Below are 22,691 nucleotides of genomic sequence, written 5' to 3'. Positions count from 1 at the left end.
ATATTAATTTCCAGTTTTCCCAGCAGTTTTTGTCATTTTGTCAAATAATGAACTATTATCCCAAAAGTTAACATCTTTGGGTTTGTCAAACACTAGATTGCTATACTTATTGGTTATAATGTCTAACCTATTCCATTGATCAATTAACCTGTTTCTTAGCCAATACCAAATGATTTTATATAGTTTTAGATCAGGTACATTTGATTTTTTTTTAATAATTCCCTTGAAATTCTTGACCTTTTGTTCTTCCATATGAATTTTGTGTTAGTTTTTCTAGGTCATGAAAATAGTTTCTTGGGTAGACACCCAAGATTGGTATGGCACTAAATAAATAAATTAGGGAGTATTGTCATCTTGATTATATTCGCTCAGCCTATCCAAGAACACTTAATATTTTTCCAGTTATTTAAATCTGACTTTATTTTTGTGGAAAGTGGTTTGTAATTTTACTCATATATTTCCTGACTTTCTTTTGGTAGATAGATTCCCAAATATTTTATGCTATCTACTGTTATTTTAAATGGAATTTCTCTTTGTATCTCTTGCTGTTGGATTTTGTTGGTGATGTATGAAAAAGCTCAGGATTTTTGTGGATTTATTTTGTATCCTGCATCTTTGCTAAAGTTCTGAATTATTTCTAATAGCTTTTTAATAGAATCTCTGGGGTTCTCTAAGTATACCATCATATCATCTGCAAGAGTGATAGTCTGGCTTCCTCATTACCTATATAAATTCCTTTAATCTTTCTTGAGTCTTATTGCCGAAGCTTGCATTTCTAGTACAATATTGAATAATAATAGTGATAGTGGGCAACCTTGTTTCACTCCTGATCTTACTGGAAAAGATTCCAGTTTTTAACTATTACATATGATGCTTAATGATGGTTTTAAATATATGCTCCTGACTATTTTAAGGAAAAGTCTATTTATTCCTATCCTCTCAAGTGTTTTTATTAGGAATGGATTTATTTTCATGTAAATCCATCTGGTCCTGGGGATTTTTTCTTAGGGAGTTGGTTAATAGCTTGTTCTACTTCTTTTTCTAAAATAGGACTGTTTAGACTATTTACTTCTTCCCCTGTTAATCTGGGCAAGCCATATTTTTGAAGGTATTCTTCCATTTCGTTTAAGTTATCGAATTTATTGGCATAAAGTTTGGCAAAGTAACTCCTAATTATTGCTCTAATTTCCTCTTCATTAGTGATGACTTCTTTCTTTTCATTTTTAAGAGTAAAAATTTGTTTTTTCTCTTTCCTTTTTAAAAATCATATTTACTAAGAGTTTGTCTATTTTGTTGGTTTTTTCATAGAACCAACTCTTAGTTTTATTAATTAATTCAGTAGTCTTTTTTTTCTTTCAATTTTATTAATTTCTCCTTTTAGTTTTAGAATTTCAAGTTTAGTGTTTGAGTCGGGGTTGTTAATTTGTTCTTTTTTAGAATTTTAAGTTGCAAGCCCAAATCATCAACCTTCTCTTTCTCTATTTTATGCAAGTAAAAGTGGCTGCATCCCCACACATTTTGCTATAACGTCTCATTGTTGTCATTTTCTTGGGTGAAGTTATCAATTATGTCTATGGTTTCCTATTTCACCCAATCTTTCTTTAAGATGAGATTATTTAATTAACAATTATTTTTGTTCTTTTTTTCCCTGGCTTTTTATTGAATGTAATTTTCATTGCATCGTGGTCTGAAAAGGATGTGTTTACTTTTTCTTCCTTATTGCATTTGAGTTTGAGGTTTTTATGTCCTAATATTTGGTCAGTTTTTGTATAGGTTCCATGAACTGCTGAGAAGAAAGTGTACTCTTTTCTGTCTCCATTTAGTTTTCTCCAAAGATCTATCACATCTAACTCTTCTAATATTCTATTTATCTCTTTAAATTCTTTCTTATTTCTTTTTTGGTTTGATTTATCTTATGTTATCATTTTTTTGATTACTTCTTCATGCTTCTCCAGAGTCCTGTGTTTGAAAATCAAATGTTCTATTCAGCTCTGGCCTTTTGGTCATGAATTCTTGAAAATCCTCTGTATCATGGACTGACCATCTTTTCCTCTGAAGGATTATACTGAGTTTTGCTGGGTAGGTAATTCTTGGTTGCAATGCTAGCTCCATTTTTCTCTGGAACATTATATTCAAAGCTCTCCATTCCTTTAATATAGAAGCTGGTAAATCTTGTATTACTCTGATTATATTATACTTGAATTGTTTCTTTCAATTGAAACTTCTGTTTATCAATTTCTCTGAGTTCAGATCAAGTCTTCCCTCATATGCTTTAATTGGTCATCAGTAGGTCCTCAGCCAAGCTCCATTTAGTCATTATTTAGGTCCTGATTAATTCAGATTAAATGTAAATAGCAATCATTTCTGCTTCATCCAGAGACCTTTGAGGTCTCCATCTTGCCACTGGATCTAGATAGTTTTATAGGGGAAAGTGAAGCAGGTAACTTTGCACAGAGCCTTTTGTTACTCAAATTCAGTTCACTTGCATGTCAAGGCATCATCTCCCTGATAACAATAGCAACCACCTTCATATATTCTTTGTAGTTGATATGGATATTTATAATAGTAAAAATGGCTTATTTGCTCAGTTATTCTTAAAACTGTATTGCTGTTAAAATATGCAATATTCTCTTGTTTCTGCACATTTTGTCTTCATTATTTCTTGCAAGTCTACTCATGTTTTTCTAATATGATCAAGCTCATCATTTCTTAGAGCACAGTAATATTTCATCAAAATCATATACCACAATTTCTTTAGCTACTCCTTGAGAGGTATTTCTGCAATTTCTAGTTCTTTGACATCGCAAAGAGAGCAGCTAGAAATATTTGATAACATGTAGGTTCTTTTCCTTTTTCCTTAGACTGCTAGTTTTGGAAAGAGTCCTAATAGTGGTTGTACTGATTTAAAGAGTATGGGCATTTTTAATAATTCTTTGTATATAATTCCAGATTGTTTGTCAGAATGATTGGAGTAATTAACAGTTATCCCAATAACAACTTAGTACTTCAATTTTCCATATCCCCTTCAAAATTTGTCAATTTCTCCTCTGTTATTTTAGTTAGTTTGAGAGGGTAAAATGTTATCTCAAGGTTATTGTGATTTGCATTTCCCCAATCAAGTGTAATTTAGAACATTTTTTCATAATGCCTTATTTGTCTAAATACTTTGTTTTGACTCATTTATCTAAAAAACTGCTTGTTCATATGCTTTGTCCATGTTTTAATTGCAGAATGACATTTTCTTATATATCTCAAAAAATTTTTTGTATGTTTAAGTTATGAAACTTTCATCTAAGAAACTGTCCCTGAATTCCCCCCTAAATGTTCTTTCCTTTTGATCTTGGCTACATTTTAAAATTTTTGTACAAATTCTTTTTAATATGATTGAAATTATCTTTTTATATCTCATTGTGCTCTTTATTACTTATTTATTCATAAATTATTCACCTATCCATATGTCTGATAAGTAATTTATTCCATGTTCTTCCAATTTTTTTTGTAGTATGCATCCTTTTATAACTATATCATCTATTTTAAATGTATCTTAATAAAAGAAGCAAGATATTGGTGTATGCTCAATTATTACCATACTGCTTTTCAATTTTCTCACCACTTTCTACCAAATAATTATTATTGCAAAATCTTAACTCTTTACATTTGCCAAATACAAAGTTACTATATTTACTATATTTATTTGATGCTGTAAATTGCATTTATAATTATCTATATAATTATCTAACTGTTCAATTTATCTAACTTTGTATTTCTTAGACAGTACCAGATAGTTTTGATAATATCAATGTTGTAATACAGATTTGATACTGCTAAATCTTCTGCCTTTACATTTTTTCATAGTTTTTTTTGTTCTTTCATATGAATTTAAATTTTTTTTTTCTAATTCAGTAAAGTAATTATTTACCAATTTAATTAGAATAGATACATTAATTAGTTTAGGTAAAATTGTCATTTTATTGCATTTGTTGTTTTCATCTATGAATAATTAATATTTATCTACTAATTTAAATCTGATTTTATTGATATGAAAAGCTTATTGTATAATTTTGTTTATATAAGAACTAGGTTTCTTTTGACAGCATTATGAATCCCAGGTGTTTTATACTGTTAAAAGTTAATTCTCATATCTCTTATCTTGTCTTGCTATGATATATGGGAATGCTCAGGGTTTATTGTGGATATACTTTATATCCTACTACTTTGGTAAAATTCTTGTTTCTATTAACTTTTAAATTGAGTCTTTGGGATTTTCGATGTTTATCAGCATGTCTTTTTCAAAATAATGATAGATTTATTTCTTCATTCCTGACTCTGATTCCTTTTCTTTCATTTCCTCCCTCTTTTTATTGTTATTGATAGGATTTTCAAAATAATGTTGAATAATATTTGTGACAATGGGAATCCTTGTTTCACATCTGATCTTAGTGGGAAAGTTTCTAGCTTATCCCCTTTTCAAATAATGCTTCCTAATAGGTTCAGCTAATTTTTAAATTAATTAAAGGAAAATTGCAAGAAAATAAGAATATATATCTATTAATGTGGTACTTTATCCAAATCCTTTTTTGCATCTATTGATAAAGTAATGTGATTAAAACAAAAAAAAAAAACTTTTTGCATGGGACATCAGTACTCAAAATTTATTATCATTAATTATTAAATTTATTATTAAAAACAAATTACAATAATAAACTATTGTAATAAAATAAAAAAGTAAGTAAATAAAAGAAAAATAATCAGACCACATTGATAGTTACTGTGTTAGGAAAGAGGATCTTGATTCATATTCAGAAGAAGATAGGTTAATAAGTTTAAAAAAAACCACACACACTTTTGTCCCATTTTGTTAAGTAGGCAGAAATCTAAAAAAGAGTTCTTAGACTTACTTAAGAGGAATTCAAAAATGAAATGAGGCCATGGAAAAATCAGGAAAAAGAATCCAAAGGAAGTTATGAAAAGAAGTTTATCAATTAGAAAAATACATGCAAAATGTTAAGTAAGAAAATGACTCCTTGAAAATTGAGAGTGGGCAAGAGGAACTGAATAATAACTAATAAGACTAAAAAATAAATATCTCGTTAGAAAAAAAACATCTGATCTGGAGAACATATTTTAGGAAGACATTATAAGAATTGTTATGAACAAAAAAGAGAATCATTATTCAATATAACAAGAAATTATTTAGGAAAATTGCACCTAAGTTCTAGGACAATAGGGTAAAGTGGAAATGGGGATAGGAGGGAAGCTACTAGTTACCATGTGAGAGTAGTCCCAGGAAGAAATCTTATAGGAATGTCAGGATAGCGAGAAAATATTGGAAATAGCAAACAAACAAACAAAAAACCTATTTATATATTGCTGCAGATTTACAATCAGGGTTTCATAAAACTAGCAGTCTAAATACTAAAATATTATAGATCTAGGAACATTATATTTAAAAGAGCAAAAGTGAATGTTGTTGTGAATAACAGTAAATTGCCCACTAATGTTGAGTATTATGCTGAATGGGAAAAACAAAACAAAACAAAACAAAAAAAACCAATCAAGTTGAACAATTGATTGAAAACATCACCATAATATTGAATTTGAGATTGTTTGGATTAAATGATATCATAAGAAAGATAAATCATTTTCTTGTTGCAGAGGGTCTAGGGGAAGAGTATAGGTAGAAAGCAGAGATTCTGTTTACCCAGGAAATTCTAGAGAATAGTACCATTATTAAATCTTAATCAATTCACTGATATATTTTTAAATCATATTCTATATACCACAATCCATTTTCATTTTTAGTAGAATATTATGTCTTATTACAAATTAAAGTTTAATTTTGTTTCAATGCCATTCAACTTTTATATTAAACACTGTGTGTTTAATTTTAGAGAGACCATCATTTGTGAAGAGACCTAGTAACTTGGCAGTAACAGTGGATGATAGTGCAGAATTTAAATGTGAGGCCCGAGGTGATCCTGTGCTCATAGTAAGGTGGAGAAAAGATGATGGAGAGCTTCCCAAATCCAGGTATCATGTCAACATAGTCAGTATTATATTATATTTTAGTTACATATTATATAATGTAATATGTTTTATATATTATGTTATTATACATATTGTATTTATATTATATTCATATATATTATCTGCTTACTTATATTATAATAGCTAGATTATGATTTTATGATTCTTAATTTTATTATAATTATATTTTATAAAAGTTATCAAGATACTACCTAGTAATACAGTAGCTTCACAAAAGTCACAAAAGCCAAATTAGCTGATTTGAGCCTAGGAGATTCCAGCTAAGGTGTGATGGATAGCCAAGGAAAATTGAGAATAAAAAAGGTTTACTTTTTCTACTGAAACAAAGTGAATTTATATGACTTTCTTATTGTACTTGGTTATTTTAGAATCAGAGAAATAATTGATCCAAGTAACAGATTTCTCCCTCCTTCTCTCCCTTCCTCCTTCCGTCTCTCCCTCACTTCCTTCCTCTCTCCCTCCTTCCCTTCCTCCTTCCCTTTCTCTCTCTCTCTCTCTCTCTCTCTCTCTCTCTCTCTCTCTCTCTCTCTCTCTCTCTCTCTCTTTCTCCTTCCCCTCCATTTTCTCCTCCCCTTCCCCTTTCCTCTTCCCCTTCCTCTTTTCCTTCCCCTTTCCTTTCCTTTTCAAAAGAAAAATCATCAGCTGGGTGATAGGGTAAGAAATTCCTTTACATTCAACTGTTTATTCACCTAAATTGGTCAATAATTGGTTGTTAATTCCTATGGAAAGATTCTCTACGATGAAGAATGAAGTCAGTCTTGAAGAAGATAGACAACAGATATGAATTTTCCTATATATTATTAATAAGCCATACTTAGATAATTAAGCAGTTCCTATCATATAAGAAATGAGCATTTAAAATAATATATTATTCTTGGAAATATTATTCTGAAATTCTGGAGAACTGTAAAATTGTTAGCTTAACTGTTCACCAGGTAGTAGTCAGATTACATATAAAACAAATTACTTGACCTTTTTTTTTTCTTCTTTTAATATGTACCTAAGATATGAAATCCGAGATGATCATACATTGAAAATCCGGAAAGTAATGGCAGGAGATATGGGATCATACACATGCGTTGCAGAAAATATGGTTGGGAAAGCTGAAGCATCTGCAACTCTAACAGTTCAAGGTAGGTTGTTTTATATTAGTTTGTTTTGTTTATGAGAATCTAAAATTTTCTATCTCTGTTGCTTTATCAGAAAGGTTTTCTCTGCCTTTTTAAAGGCCACAACTCTGGAGTCATAAGTTCTCGATGGTTTTGCAAAGTTAGAAGGCTTCAGGTGTAAGCATCAATGCGGATTTTTATGTCTTTTATATGAAGATCAGCATTGCTAAGTTTGAAAAGGCTAATTACCAGAACATTGATTAGAAAGTGATTTTTTTTTCTTTTTTTAAAAAGCAGTCCCTGAAGGTCAAGATATAGAAAAAGCTGTGATTTCTGACAAATGAAAGGAATAACCAAAATAGCATAATCAGATTATATAAATTACATTTGGGATACTCTGTAGAGCTATCATCTTATTCAGCAGTTCTCCAAACATGATCTGGGGATCCCTTTAATGTCTGAAACTCTTTCATGGAGTTTATGAAGTCAAAATTATTTTTATGATAACTCTAAATTGTTTTAATTCTAATATGATAAGTATAAATAGATATAACCCACATAAACAAAAAACTTTTCTGGGGGAGGATGGATGTCCTTTATAATTTTTTATAAGTATAAATAAGTTCTGAGACCAAAACATTTAAAATACCATCTCCTCCAATACTCTTATTCTGTAAATAAGAAAATTATAAACCTGGGAGATTAATCATAAAGGTAGTAAATAGCAGACTTTAAATTCAGGTCATCTGATTTCTTTTGTTTATGTGGCTAAAATGTGGTCAGTGTATCAACCACATTTTAAATTCATATATCCCAGTATATTTATGAAAATAATTTTCACCTTAGAATCCCTCTAAAGACTGTTGGGGGTCCCTCAAGATAGGAGAAACTGCAGTATTAGTCAAGTTTTACTCATTTTCCTTTTGTGATTATGTTTATGATATTCATCACAACTAAACTATATACTCTGTACAAAGTCTATAGCATTCTGAGAGGAATATAATAAGAATTCCAGTAACATTTACTTACTTGGACTACGTACTTAAATACCACAGAAATATTATTTCTTTGATGAAATACTTTTCTCCACAGATGTAGACTGAAATAACTGTAATACTGCATTCTCTAAAATTCTTGCCCATTTCCCCCCATAAATCCTCCCCAGAGGATCTTTGAATTTCATGAGAACATTTTTAAAGGGTAAAGAAATTATTTGCCAAAGTGAATTTTTCCCCTAATTAATTGTAGATGACACAAATTTTGCACTATTCAGTAAATGAATAGAACTCTTAATTTGGTTTTCATTTTGATAATGATGATCTTCTATAGAACCATGGTTTTGCTCCTGTTGTTTTTTTTTCTTCCTATGGTAAAACTTTTAGTGAAATTTATTGAAGTGATTTACATGCTTATGCACATTTTCTACAGTGCTTTTGTAGACATAATCCAGATATTCATCATTCAGTTAATCCTTTTTTTCTTCTTTCTCCTTAGTCAGGGAATGATGTCATAAGAATCCTTTCTTGTTGCCCCTCTAATTCTGGTGTTCCTCCTGTTTATTTTTCTCATTGTCATAGAATTCTGAGATAGGGTGCGGTGGGATAATGAGGTTAATTGCATTGCACTGATGAACAAACATTTATTTTTATAAAACATCACTATACAAGGGCCTTGTCCACTAATTACTTGGCTTGTTTCTATGTGCCTAATATTGGAAACGTTTGATGCTGTCAAGTGTTCTGAATACACTGGGTCCTCTAAGGCTGTTGTGGGGAACAAAAGATGATTCTTAAGGAAATATTTCCATGTGGACTTTCTTTAAGAGTCTTATGAGCTTTTATATTTAAATAAAAGAAGAAAGAATATTTTCTTCCATTCTCTGTAGTCACTAGTTTATTTTCTTTTCATTTTTTAGTTAAACATCAGACATTTATTTAATAAGACCTGTGCTAGATGCATTTTAATATTAGAGTTGTGGTCTGGGCACATAATTGTAAGTTGCAGATGTTTAAAAAAAAAAAGGGTGTGTGTGTGTGTGTGTGTGTGTGTGTGTGTGTGTGTGTGTGTGTGTGTGTGTTTTAAGTACTCTATATGGATTGACAATAACAAAAAAAAAAGAAGGAATATAAAAGTCTGAAAGGTAGAATATTAGCAAAAGTTTAATGACTTTTGGGGAATCTAGAATGTTACATAATTTTATAGTTCCCAGGATTCATGAGAATATTGATTGTCTACTTTTCCAGAAAGTCAATTCATTTTGTATAGTTCAGCATTCTTCTCAATCATCTAGTTTTTATTAATTATGATAAGAATAAACACTGTGCCATCATGGATAGAAAGTTAGCATTGGAGTTAGGAAAATTCATATTCAGCCACACTGAACAAGTCACTTAACCATACTTTACCTTAACTCTCCTAGGCAACTCTCTCTATAATAATAAATTGTGGGATAGTTGTGGAATATCTTGTTGGGCCACAACAATGAAATAATGGTGTTTTTAAAATAATAATTATGATTGACATCCATCTCTTAGTTTAAGGATTGCAAATTAATTTACATGCATTACTTTATTTGAACTTTAGAGCAGCCCTATGACGTAGATCCTATGATTATTATTAGCTTTGAAGATGAGAAAATAGCTTTGACTGAAAGATTTTAAATGTCAAATAGGAATTTGTATTTTCTCTTAGAAATAATAGTTAATCGCAGAAGATTCTTCAGTACAAGAGTCAGGTCTAATTTTTAATATTATCATTTTGGAAGCTATGTAGAAATGAAGAGAGAAATTAGATGCAGGGGAAACAATTAGAAGTTTTTCAATAATCCTGGCTGTAATGAGTTAGATCTTTAATTAGCTAAAATCTATAAGATGTCTCAGCAGATTGGATATTATGTTTTCTAGTCTTCTTATCCTGAATGACTGAAAGACTGGTGGTAGCTAGAAATTGGGATGTAAGAAAGAGGAATGGCTTTAGATGATAGAGGCAATGACATTGAATTCTGTTTGCACATCTTGATTTTTGCAATTCTAATAGGATCATGCAAGGAAATGCATCTAAGGTAAGGTCAAAACAAAAAAAGAAAATAATAGACCAATTTCCCTAATGAATATTGATGCCAAGATTTCTATGCTAATATTTTATTTATCACCAGTATAATACAGGAAGAGTTATACCAGGAATGCAGGGCTGGTTCAATATTAGGAAAACTATTAGCAAAATTGACTACCTCAATAACCAAACTAACAGAAATCATATGATTATCTTAATAGAGACAATAAAAGCATTCAATAAAATCCAACACCCATTCCTATTAAAAACACTGGAGAGTATGGGAATAAATGGAGTTTTCCTTAAAATGATCAGTAACATCTATTTAAAATCATCAGCAAGCATCATAAGTAACAGGGATTAAGTAGAAACATTCCTAGTAAGATCAGGGATGAAACAAGGTTGCCCACCATCATCATTACTATTCACTATTGTATTAGAAATGTTGACTTTAGCAATAAGGAGGAAACCCATTTATCATTCTTTGCAGAACATATTATAGTATAACTTAAAGAATCCTAGAAAATTAACTAAAAAACTCCTAAAAACAATTTGAAACTTAAGTTACAAAATAAGTCATCTGCATTTGTCTATATACAAAGTCCTGCATCAAGAGATGTAAAGAGAAATCCCATTTAAAATAACTGTAGATAATATAAAATATTTGGGAGTCTATTTGCCAAGACTTGTCAAGAACTATATGAATACAATTACAAAACACTTTCCACACAAATAAAGTCTAATTAATTGGAAGAATATTAAATATGCGTGAGTAGGCTGAGATAATATAATAAAAATAATAATTCTATCTAATCTACTTATTCAATGTCATACTAGTCAACCTACCAAGAAATTACTTTATTGAAATAGAAAAAAATAACATAATTCATCTGGAAGAAGAAAAGGTGAAAATTTTCAAGAGAATTAATGAAAAAAAAAAAGTAAATGAAGGTGGTCTAGCTGTACCAGACCTAAAGCTGTATTATAAAGCAGTGGTTTTCAGAACCATTTAACTGGTTAAGAAATAAGAGTAGTCGATCAGTGGAATAGATTAAGTTCATAAGACACAATAATCAATAGTTCACAAGACATTATAGTAATCTAATGTTTGATAAACCCTAAGAGCACAGTTTCTGGAATAAGAACTCACTATTTGCCAAAAAGTGTGGGGAAAATTTGAAATTAGTATGGCACAAATTAGGCATTGACTAACACCTAACACTTTATACCAAAATAAAATCAAAATGGATACATGATTTAGACATAACAGGTGATATTAAGCAAATTAGAAAAAGAAAGGATAGGCTACCTCTTAGATCTGTAGAGAATGAAGGAATTCGTACATAAAGAAGAACTAGAGTACATTATGAAATTCAAAATAATCATGACTAAATTAAGTTTAAAATTTTTTGTACAAAGAAAATAAGTGTGGACAAAATTTGAAGGGAAGTAGAAAACTGAGAAAAAAAAAATTTACTTCCATGGCCTCGGATAAAGGCCTCTTTTCTTTAAAAAAATCTAGAGAATGAACTCAAATTTATATGAATATAAGCCATTTTCCAATAGAAAAATGGTCAGAGGATATGAACAGACAATTTTCAGTTAAAGAAATTAAAATCATTTCTAGTCATATGAAAAAATGCTCTAAATTACTATTGATTAGTGAAGTGCAAATTGGGAGTGAAACAAGGTTGCCCACTATCACCATTACTATTCAATATTGTATTAGAAATGCTACCTTTGGCAATAAGAGTTGAGAAAGCGATTAAAGGAGTTAAAGTAGGTAATGAGGAAACCAAATCCAAATCAGTCTTTGCTGATTATATACTTAGAGAACCCCAGAGATTCTGCTAAAAAGCTATTAGAAATAATCCACACCTTTAGCAATGTTGCAGGATACAAAATAAATCCACATAAGTCATCAGCATTCTTATATATCACTAATAAAATCCAACAGAGTTACAAAGAGAAATTCCATTTAAAGTAACTTCCAATAGTATGAAATATTTAGGAATCTATCCACCAAGGGAAAATCAGAAACTATATGAGCAAAACTACAAAAAACTTTCTACACAAATAAAGTCAGATCTAATCAATTGGAAATATATTAAATGCTCTTGGATAGGGCGAGCAAATATAATAAAGATGACAATACAACCTAAACTAATCTATTTATTTAGCACTATACCAATCAGCCTCCCAAAAAAACTATTTTAATGACCTAGAAAAAATAACAACAAAGTTCATATGAAAAAACAAAAGGTCAAGAATTTCAGGGGAATTAACGAAAAAAAAAAAAAAATCAAATGAAGGTGGCCTAGCTGTACCAGATCTAAAATTATATTATAAATCAGCAGTTACAAAAGTGGTTGGTATTGGCTAAGAAATAGACTAATTGATCAGGGGAATAGGTTAGTCAAAGGACAAAACAATAATGTAGCATTTGATAAACCCAAGGACCCAAGGTTTTGGGATAAGAACTCACTATTTGACAAAAATTGCTGTGAAAATTGGAAATTAGTATGGCAGAAACTAGGCATTGACCCACAGTTAACACTGTACACCATGATAAGATCAAAATGGGTTCATGACCTAGGCATAAAGAATGAGATTATAAATAAATTAGAAGAACATAGGATAGTTTACCTCTCAGACCTGTCGAAGAGGAAGGAATTTATGACCAAAGAAGAACTAGAGATCATTATTGATCACGAAATAGGAAATTTTGATTATATCAAATTGAAAAGTTTTTGTACAAACAAAACTAATGCAGACAAGATTAGAAGGGAAATAAAGTGGGAAAACATTTTTACAGTCAAAGATTCTGATAAAGTTCTCATTTCCAAAATATATAGAGAATTGACTCTATAAGAAATCAAGCCATTCTCCAAATGATAAGTGATCAAAGGATATGAACAGACAATTCTCAGATGAAGAAATTGAAACTATTTCTAGCTATATGAAAAAATGCTCCAAGTCTTTATTAATCAGAGAAATGCAAATTAAGACAAATCTGAAATACCACTACACACCTGTCAGATTGGCTAGAATGACAGGGAAAGATAATGCAGAATGTTGGAGGGGATGTGGGAGAATGATGCATTGTTGGTGGAATTGTGAATAAATCCAACCGTTCTGGAGAGCAATTTGGAACTATGCACAAAAAGTTATCAAACTGTGCATACCCTTTGATCCAGCAGTGCTAATACTGGGCTTATATCCCAAAGAGATTTTAAAGAAGAGAAAGGGATCTGTATGTGCAAGAATGTTTGTGGCAGCCCTCTTTGTAGTGGCCAGAAACTGGAAACTGAGTGGATGCCCATCAATTGGAGAATGGCTGAATAAATTGTGGTATATGGATATTATGGAATATTATTGTTCTGTAAGAAATGACCAGCAAGATGATTTCAGAAAGCCCTGGAGAAACTTACGTGAACTGATGCTGAGTGAAATGAGCAGTTGAAACAAAAGGTTTTGCAATTGTCAATGCTGAAAAATTACCCATGCATATATCTTGTAAATCAAAAGGTATAGTAAAAAATTCCATCGCCAATTATACTATAGTCAGGTTATCTTTAATGGAAACCTGTGTGTAAAATTTTGCTCAACGGCCTTTAATAAAATTCCAGCCACAAGCACTGGGTAAGGAGTAAGGCTTTGTTCTGGTTGTGCTGGGAGGTTCACACACTCTTATCACACTGTATACTTGTGCCTCTTTTGTAGCAAAAAGCTTCTTGAGCTTCTTTTGTAAGCTGGCATGGTGAGTTTAAAGCACTGTCTCCCCTTAAAATGTCATATAATGGTACTCAAGCTTAATACTGGATGCATCCATTGGATAACTCCTATCAATTTCTGAAAGTCATTTAATGTGTTTAACTTTCCCTTTTTTTAAAGAAAGCTTTTGTACTATAAGCACTTTAGGATATACTTCATATCCTAAATATTGGAAAGGATCTTGCCTTTTAATTATTTCTGGACCTATATGCAATTTGTAGTTCCTTAGTGTTTCCATGGTCTTTTGTAGACATGCTTCTAACATATGCTTCTTAGGTGCACATCCCAAGGTATTATCCATGTAATGTAACAACATAACTTTTTGGAAATGCGTTTGTTATTGGAGTAAGAGAAGCAGCAACATACATTTTACACATAATAGGGCTATTTTTTCATTCCCTGTGGGAAAATTGTCCATTTATGTCTTTTATAAGGCTCAGCTAAATGAAAGCTGGGTACTGAAAAGGCAAATATTTTCCTATTCTTTTATCTAGAGGGATAGAATAGAAACAGTCCTTAATTTTTATAACCCAAAGAGGCCATGTTTTAGGCAATTGAGTAGGAGGTAGAAGTATACACTGAAGATTCCCCATAGTTTCCATCTGTTTATTTACTTTTCTTAAATCAGCTAACATCCTCCATGTTCCAGATTTCTTTCTTAAAACAAATATCGGGGAATTCCAAGGACGTAGAGAATGATGTAAGATTCCTTGCTCAAGTTGCTCCTGTACTATATCTAATAAAGCCTGGATTTTTTCACTTTATAAGGGGCACTGTTTTACCCACACTTGTGTATCAGTTTTCTATTTAATGGGAACAGGTGAGAATGTTGGCAGACCTTCAACAGCAGCCCTTCCTAAAAAGCTGACGTACTAAATTGTAATTTTAACTGGGCTAAAATGTCTCTTCCCCATAGATAGGTATTTTTTTCAACTATGAAAGGATTAAAAACTTCACTTTCAAATATCCATCTCAAAGGGTAGCACTAACTTCAGCTGCTATTGATCCTCTTATGCTAGACATATAGATGTCTACCTTAATCTTTGACCAATGACTGGGCCTTTTGGCACCTCTAATAACTGTACAATCTTCACATGTGTCTACCAACCCTTTCAGTGGTATGCAATTTACATAGATAGTGATCATATATGATGGTTAGCTGTAACAGCTGCAATCTAAAATAATCCTGGATTCTGTTGCTGGGAGTCAATATTACCAGATTGCCTATTAAGAGTGGGTATCAATAAACCTGATGCTACTACTTCTTCCAATAAGTCACCCATTGTCTACCTGTATTAGTGACTGGGATATTAGCTACACATTCCTGATCACCATTATATGAGCTAGCAAACTGGCCCTTTCACTGTGTCATATGATACCATCTTTCATCTCCATGCATTTGTGCTGGTTTCCTCAAAGCTTGGAACGTGCTCTACCTTATAGAATTTCTATCTTCCTTTAAGGTGTAGCTCAGAAATAAATTTCTAAATGAAAACTTTGCTACCTTTTTGTGCCTCATTACCAACTGCCAGTTACTAATACTCTAACAAACTACCTAGTGTTATACAATATACTCTTAACTATATCAATTGTACTTAGTGTGTTTTTAGTAGGATTTTCTTCTTAATGTAGACTACTATCTACACCCACTTCCAAGTCCCTACTTTTGTTTTTGTTGATTTTAAATAGTGTGTATATATACATATATATGTATGTGTGCACACACATATATATGTATGTATGGGCATATACAAACACACACATATACATATGCATACATGTACATACATTCAGTAATAGAGTCTACCTCTTCCAAGTCAAATTTATGATGTCAATTTTACCTCCAGGAATTATAATGTTTAATTCACTTTACTTCTATGCATACTTTGTGTTTTTGTGGGTGACTCTTTTCTTGGATTAATATCTTTAAATAGAGTATTATTTTTACTTTTGTTCTTATGTTAGTTATTCTGTTATCTAATTGTGTTATGTCTCTTATATAACCTTCTATCAGAATATCTTCCTTTGTGGACTTGGAATTTCAGGATTTTTTCCTAGAAACTTTTTTTTTAATTTTATTTTTTTATCATTGTAGATGAAAGCTTTAAAAAAAAAAAAAGAAACAAGGACTACTATATCTTAAAGAGTTGGCAGCAGCGTTTAATTGACTTTCTTGGATGATAAAGCTAGTGTATGTCAGAGATGGAATTTGAATCCGTGTATTCCTGACACTATCTCATTCCATACCACACAACCTTACTATAATAAGCATGTCTCATAACAATGCTTTTTTTTTTTTTTTAAACATCTGATTAGGTCATAGAATTGTACAATTTTAAAAGCAGTAGGGACTTTATAGATAATAAGGTCCAAACAGCCTACTTTGAAGATGAGGAAACTGAGGTTCAGAAAGGCAAACTTCCTGAAATAATACATTTATTTAGTAATAGAGCTAAAATTAAAACTTTTTTTAAACTTTGTACAGTGTTGTTTCGCTCATATCATTTTAGGAAATGCTATGTCCATCTTTCTAGGCATTTTATTCTACAATTATTATTTTGTCTTTATCATCATGGTGCTCAACTATGAGATAAATAAATTGAAATGTAATAATTTTATGATGTGGAATATTATGTTCACCTAAATGAGCCTTAAAATCATATTAACTTGATGATAAATAAGTTGTAAAATTATGTTTAGTAATTGTTGAGGCAGAAATAGTGAAAATATTTTTGTTTTTGTTTTTTGTTTAAAAAAATAAGCATTTATAATTTTTAATATTCACTTTTGCGAAACTTATGTTTCATATTTTTCATTCCTTCCGCCACCCCCTCCCCAGACAGCAAGTAATCCAATAAAACATGTGCAATTTTTCTATAAATATTTTCACAATTATTATGTTCCACAAGAAAAATCAGATCAAAAAAAAGGAAAAAAATTAGAAGGAAAACAAAATGCAACCAAACAATAAAAATGTAAAAATACTATATTGTGATGGACATTTAGTCTCTGCAGTCCTCTTTCTGGGTACAGATGGCTTTCATCATCACAAGACCATTAGAACTAGCCTAAATCACCTTGCTGTTGAAAAGAGTCACATTTGTGAGAATGGATTATTTTATAATATTGCTGTTGCTGTGTACAGTGTTATATTGGTTCTATTTATTTCACTTAATTTCAGTTCACATCAATCTCTCCAGACTTCTCTGAAATCATCTTGCTGATCAAACATCATCCTGCTGATGGAACAATAATATTCTAAAACATTTATATACCATAACTTATTCAGCCATTCTTTGTGAGGGCATCCACTTAGTTCCCAGTTCCTTGCAATTATAAAAAGGGCTGTTGCAAACATTCTTACACATGTGGGTCTGTTTCCTATTTTTATGTTCTTTTTGGAATACAGGTCAGTGGAGTCATTGCTGCATCAAAGGGTTTGCACAGTTTGATAGCAGTTTGGGCATAGTTTCAAATTACTTTCCAGAATGGTTGTGTGAGTTCACAACTCCACTAACATGTATTAGTGTCCAAGTTTTCCCACATCCCCTTCTATATTCATCATTATCTTTTCCTGTCATCTTAGCCAATCTGAGAGGTACCTTGGAGAGGTCTTAATTTGCCTTTTTTATGATCAATGATGATTTAGAGAATTTTGTGAAAATATTTTTGAAAAAATAGACTAGCTCATATTTGCATATGAATTTTGCAATAGAGATAAAATGATCTATAGTCCAAAGAAAAATGTGGAGAGAAAAAGTTAGATTTGCATTTTTAAAAGTCTGTTAAATATACAGTGTTTTAAAATTGTCTCTTTGCTTCCTTCCATTAAGCACTCAGTTTTAAATTTTGAAATGTTGACAGGCATAATGATAGGCTTTTGTGATGAGTTAAATCTTTTTTCCACAAGGAAATACCACCTGGCAATAGAGGAAAAATCAGTGTTTTAAATTATTACATCTATCATTGTTCATAGTTTTTCTGCATGTAATTTGCACATTATTGGACAAATTTTATACACTTAAGTGTAAAAAGCTTAATTCCTTGAAAATGACAGTTTATAATTATTTTTGTCTTGTATTAAATCCATTAATACATTCAATAGTTATACAACATTTGGATATCAACTCCAAAAAACCTATTATATTATTTTAAAATGATTTTTATGTGGGAAGCAGTATTTAAATTTATATAAATTTTCACTGCATAGTGAAAAACAGAACCAGGAGTCAAGAGACTTGGATTATAATCTTACCTCTATCACTAACTGTTAGTTCACTAAAGGATATGTCTCATTATTAATTTCATCCCTAAAACAAGTTTCAAGTTAACGAGGTTCTTTGGCTGAGGATGATCTTTTTCTTTTGCATTCTCAATGCCTCATCTCGATGCCTGGCATTTTGAATAGTAAGCCATGTGTAGCCAGAAATGGTTTCATGATCCATTTTATAAGTGTGGAAAATAAAGATATTGGAATTACGTAAATTAATGAAATTCAAAAGTTACAGTTTTCTTCAAGTTTATGCTGAGATATGTATAAGAAAACAGATTGTTTTATTGGTTTTATTGACAGGTCAATGCTGAAAATTGCACAAAATAAAATAAATAATTTCTTGACAAGCTATTTTTTGAAAATAGTTGTAAAGAAGTTTGCAGAGTCTATTTAAGTAATTATTTTTAAAGAAGGGTAGCTTTACCTGCCTGTGTTTTAAATATTATCTTTTATCATGTAGATTTTAAGTTATGTATACATACATATGTTTTATACATATGTGCATATACATAGATGTATAAACATATATGCATACACACACATATATATATATATATAGACACATACATATCTATATCTATGATATTTATTAGTAAGATTTAAGATTTTCACTGTTTACATTTCACTGTTAAGACAAAATGCTTACATTTATACTTATGGCTAGACACACTTAAGTACACTATTTTTATTTGTGAAAATGATAATAAAATGATTATATCCCTAGATACTTACTTGTATAAAATAGAGAAAGAAAAGATTACAGAATCAATGCTTACTACTAAAAAAATGCTAGAAAAAAGAATTAATTAAACCCTCAATTTCATATCAAATTTGAGGTTCTGAAAATAAAAGTGGAGATTAAACAATTGAAATTAAGTAAATTATTGAATTAATAAGGACAACAGAGTCGGCTTTATGAAAACACCAACAAAATAGATAAACTTTCAATTAATTTGATTAGAAAAAGGAAAGACAAATCAAATTGTTAGTCTCCAAAATGTAAAGGGAGAACTTTCCACCAATGAAGAGGAAATTAGAGCCATAATTTGGAGTCATTTTGCCCAACTATATGTCAATAAATCTGATAATCTAAGTGAAATGGAGGAATATCTGCAATATAGTTTGTCCAGGTTAAGAGAAGAGGAAATAAATTGTTTAATAGTTACATTTTAGATGAAGAAATAGAACACGCTATTAATCAACTAAGAAAAAAAATCTTCAGGATCAGATGGATTTACATGTGAATTCTACCAAACATTTAAAGAACAATTAATTCCAATAATATATAAGCTGTTTGAAAAAATATGAAAATAAGGACTCCTACAAGATTCCTTTTATGACACAGATATGGTGTTGATACCTTAACGAGGCAGGGTGAAAACAGAGAGAAAATTATAGACCAATTTCCCTAATGAATATTGATGCAAAAATCTTAAATAAAATATTCGTGAAGAGATTACAGAAAGTCATCCCTAGGATAATACATTTGGACCGCGTAGGATTTATACCAGGAATGCAGGAGTGGTTCAAAATTAAGAAAACTATTAGCACAATCAATTATATCAATAAATAAACTAACAAAAACCATATGATTATCTCAAGAGATGCAGAATAAACATCTGAAAATCCAACACCCATTCCTAGTAAAAACACTGTCGAGTATAGGAACAAATAGACTTTTCCTTCAAATGATCTGTATTTAAAACCATCAGCAAATATTTTATGTAATGGAGATGAACTGTAACCATTCCTAATAAGATCTGGGGTGAAACAAAGTTACTCATTATCACCATTACTTTTCAATATTTGATTAAAAATGCTAGCTTTAGCAATAAGAGAAGAAAAAGAGATTAAAGGAATTAGAGTAGGTAATGAGGAAACCATATTTCACTCTTTGTAGATGATATGATGATATACTTAGAGAACCCTAGAGAGTCAACTAAAAATTTACTTGAAACAATCCACAACTTCAGCAAAATTTCAGATTAGAAAAGAAATTCATATGAACCATCAGCATTTTTATATATTACCAACAAAGTCCAACAGTAAGAGATACAAAAAGAAATTCCATTCAGAATAATTAATTGTTGATAGTATAAAATATTTGGGAATCTGTCTGCCAAGGGAAGATATATGAATATGATACAAAACACTTTCCACACAAATAAAGTCTGATCTGATCAGTTGGAAATATATCAATTGCTCTTGGTAGACCAAGTGAATAAAATAAAAATGATAGTACTACCTAAATTAACCTACATATTTAGTGCCATACCAATCACATTTCCAAAAAAAATATATTTTACACACCTAGAAAAAAACATTCATCATAAGTTCATATAAGTTCATCATATAAGTTCATCAAATAAGTTCATCTGGAAGAACAAAAGTCAAGAATTTCAAGGGAATTAATTTAAAAAAAATGCTAGTGAGAGTGGTCTAGCTGTGCCAGACCTAAAATTATATTATAAAGCAATGGTCATCAAAACCATTTGGTACTGACTAAGAAATAAAGTAGTTCAACAGTGAATAGGTTAGGATCACAGCACAAAAGTCAACAACTATAATAGCAATCTAGTGTTTGACAATCAAAAGACCCCAGCTTTTGTGATAAGAACTCAGTATTTCACCAAAAAAAATGCTGGGAAAGTTCAAATTTGTTATGGCTAGAACTCTGAACTTGAGAAACAAGGATGCTTACAAGATACAAACTAAGTGGAATTGATGAGACAATGGTTATCTAATTTAGCATGGTGTTTAATATTTCTCTTAAGTTCAGTATGATTGATTTGATCTTACAAAAAATAATGATTTCTTAGTGATATAATAATTGGTTTATATTCATTGTGGAACATATAAGTTAGGAGCCTCAACCAGGTTGATAGAGATTCACATAGGCAGAGGAGACAAAGGCCTGAAAGCAGGAGCTTAAGCTCTCAGAACCAAGGAGAGGGATTCATTTGCTCTTCAGTCAGGTGTCTGGGTGCCTGAGAGTCTCAGAGACAGAGATAGAGAAGACAAATGGTCTGGAGGCTGAAGTACAATCCCTTGGGCTCAGTCAGATTCATCCCATTTCCTACCATCCTGGTGGCAAGCCTCTCCATTTTCATTTTTTCCACTGAAACCAAGTCCCGTCTGAAGGCCAAGAGAAAGTTAGCTGAACACTAGGTGAAAGAGATAATAAAGGATTTGTACTTTAACCCTTGGCTACTCTTGTGATTATTACTGAACTGAAAAGAGGCCTGCTCCCAGAGACCCCTAGAAAATTGAATAAAGAGAATATTAGAGAAGCTAGTACAGAAGAAAGCAGGCTTTGATACATACCTAACACTACATACCAAGGTAAGGTCAAAACGGGTTCAGGATTTAGACATAAAGAGTGATATTATACTACATAGAATTCCTAATCCCTATATTTTTGTCTGCCTACATTTTTTACTTCCTTCACCGGCTAATTGTACACAGTTTCAAAGACCGATTCTTTTTGTACAGCAAAATAACTGTTTGGAAATGTATACATACATTGTATTTAACTTATATTTTAACACATTTAACCTGCCATCTGGGGGAAGAGGTGGGGGGAAGGAGGGGAAAAGTTGAAACAAAAGGTTTTGTAATTATTAATGCTGAAAATTACCTATGCATAAAATTTTTGTAAAAATTAAAATTAAAATTTTAAAAAACAATATTATAAGCAAATTAGAAGAATATAAAATAGTTTACCTCACAGATCTGTGGGGTATGAAGGAATTTGAATTCATAGAAAAACTGGAACTCATAATTGAACACCAAATAGATAATTTTGATTATATTAAGTTAAAAAGTTATTGTACAAACAAAACTAAAGCAGACAAGATCACAAGGGCAGAAATAAATTGGAAAAAACATTTTTACATTTGAGGGTCTGATAGTGGCCTCATTTCTAAAATAGAATTGACTCACATTTATAATAATTCAAGCCATTCTCCAATTGAGAAATCCTCAAAGAATATGAACAGACAATTTCTAGATGACATTAAAACCATTTCTAGTCATATGAGAAGGTGCTCTAAATCACTGTTAATCAGAAAAATGCAAATTAAGACAATTTTGAGATACCACTACACACCTGTCAGATTGACTTAAGATGACAAGAAAAGGTAATGACGAGTGTCAAACTGGAGGGGATGTAGGAAAATTTGGACACTAATACATTTTTGGTGGAACTGTGAATGAATCCAACCCTTCTGGGGAGCAATTTGAAACTATGCCCAAAGAGTTATCAAAGTGTGCATATCCTTTGATCCAGCAGTGTTTCTATTGGGTCTGTATCCTAAAGGAATTTTAAAGGAGGGAAGGGATCCACATGTGCAAAAAATGTTTGTAGCAGCCCTTTTCATAGTGGCAAGAAACTGGAAACTGAGTGGTGTACATCAGTTTTCAAGTGACTGAATAAG

At 31.0% G+C, this 22,691-nt stretch overlaps 1 protein-coding gene across 1 annotated transcript in view; it reads left to right on the top strand.

Moving 5' to 3' along the window:
• ROBO1 (roundabout guidance receptor 1) overlaps positions 1-22,691 on the top strand; it is a 582,961-nt gene that overhangs the window by 428,865 nt on the left and 131,405 nt on the right. Inside the window, exons 5-6 of the mRNA XM_074299785.1 lie at positions 5,892-6,030; positions 7,054-7,181. Of these exons, the coding sequence (XP_074155886.1) occupies positions 5,892-6,030; positions 7,054-7,181 (267 nt within the window). The remainder of the gene's footprint in view (positions 1-5,891; positions 6,031-7,053; positions 7,182-22,691) is intronic.

This window comes from Sminthopsis crassicaudata, chromosome 3 (genome assembly GCF_048593235.1).
Source record: "Sminthopsis crassicaudata isolate SCR6 chromosome 3, ASM4859323v1, whole genome shotgun sequence".
In the NCBI taxonomy this organism is placed as follows: Eukaryota; Metazoa; Chordata; class Mammalia; order Dasyuromorphia; family Dasyuridae; genus Sminthopsis; species Sminthopsis crassicaudata.
This window is presented reverse-complemented; position numbering and strand designations above follow the sequence as displayed.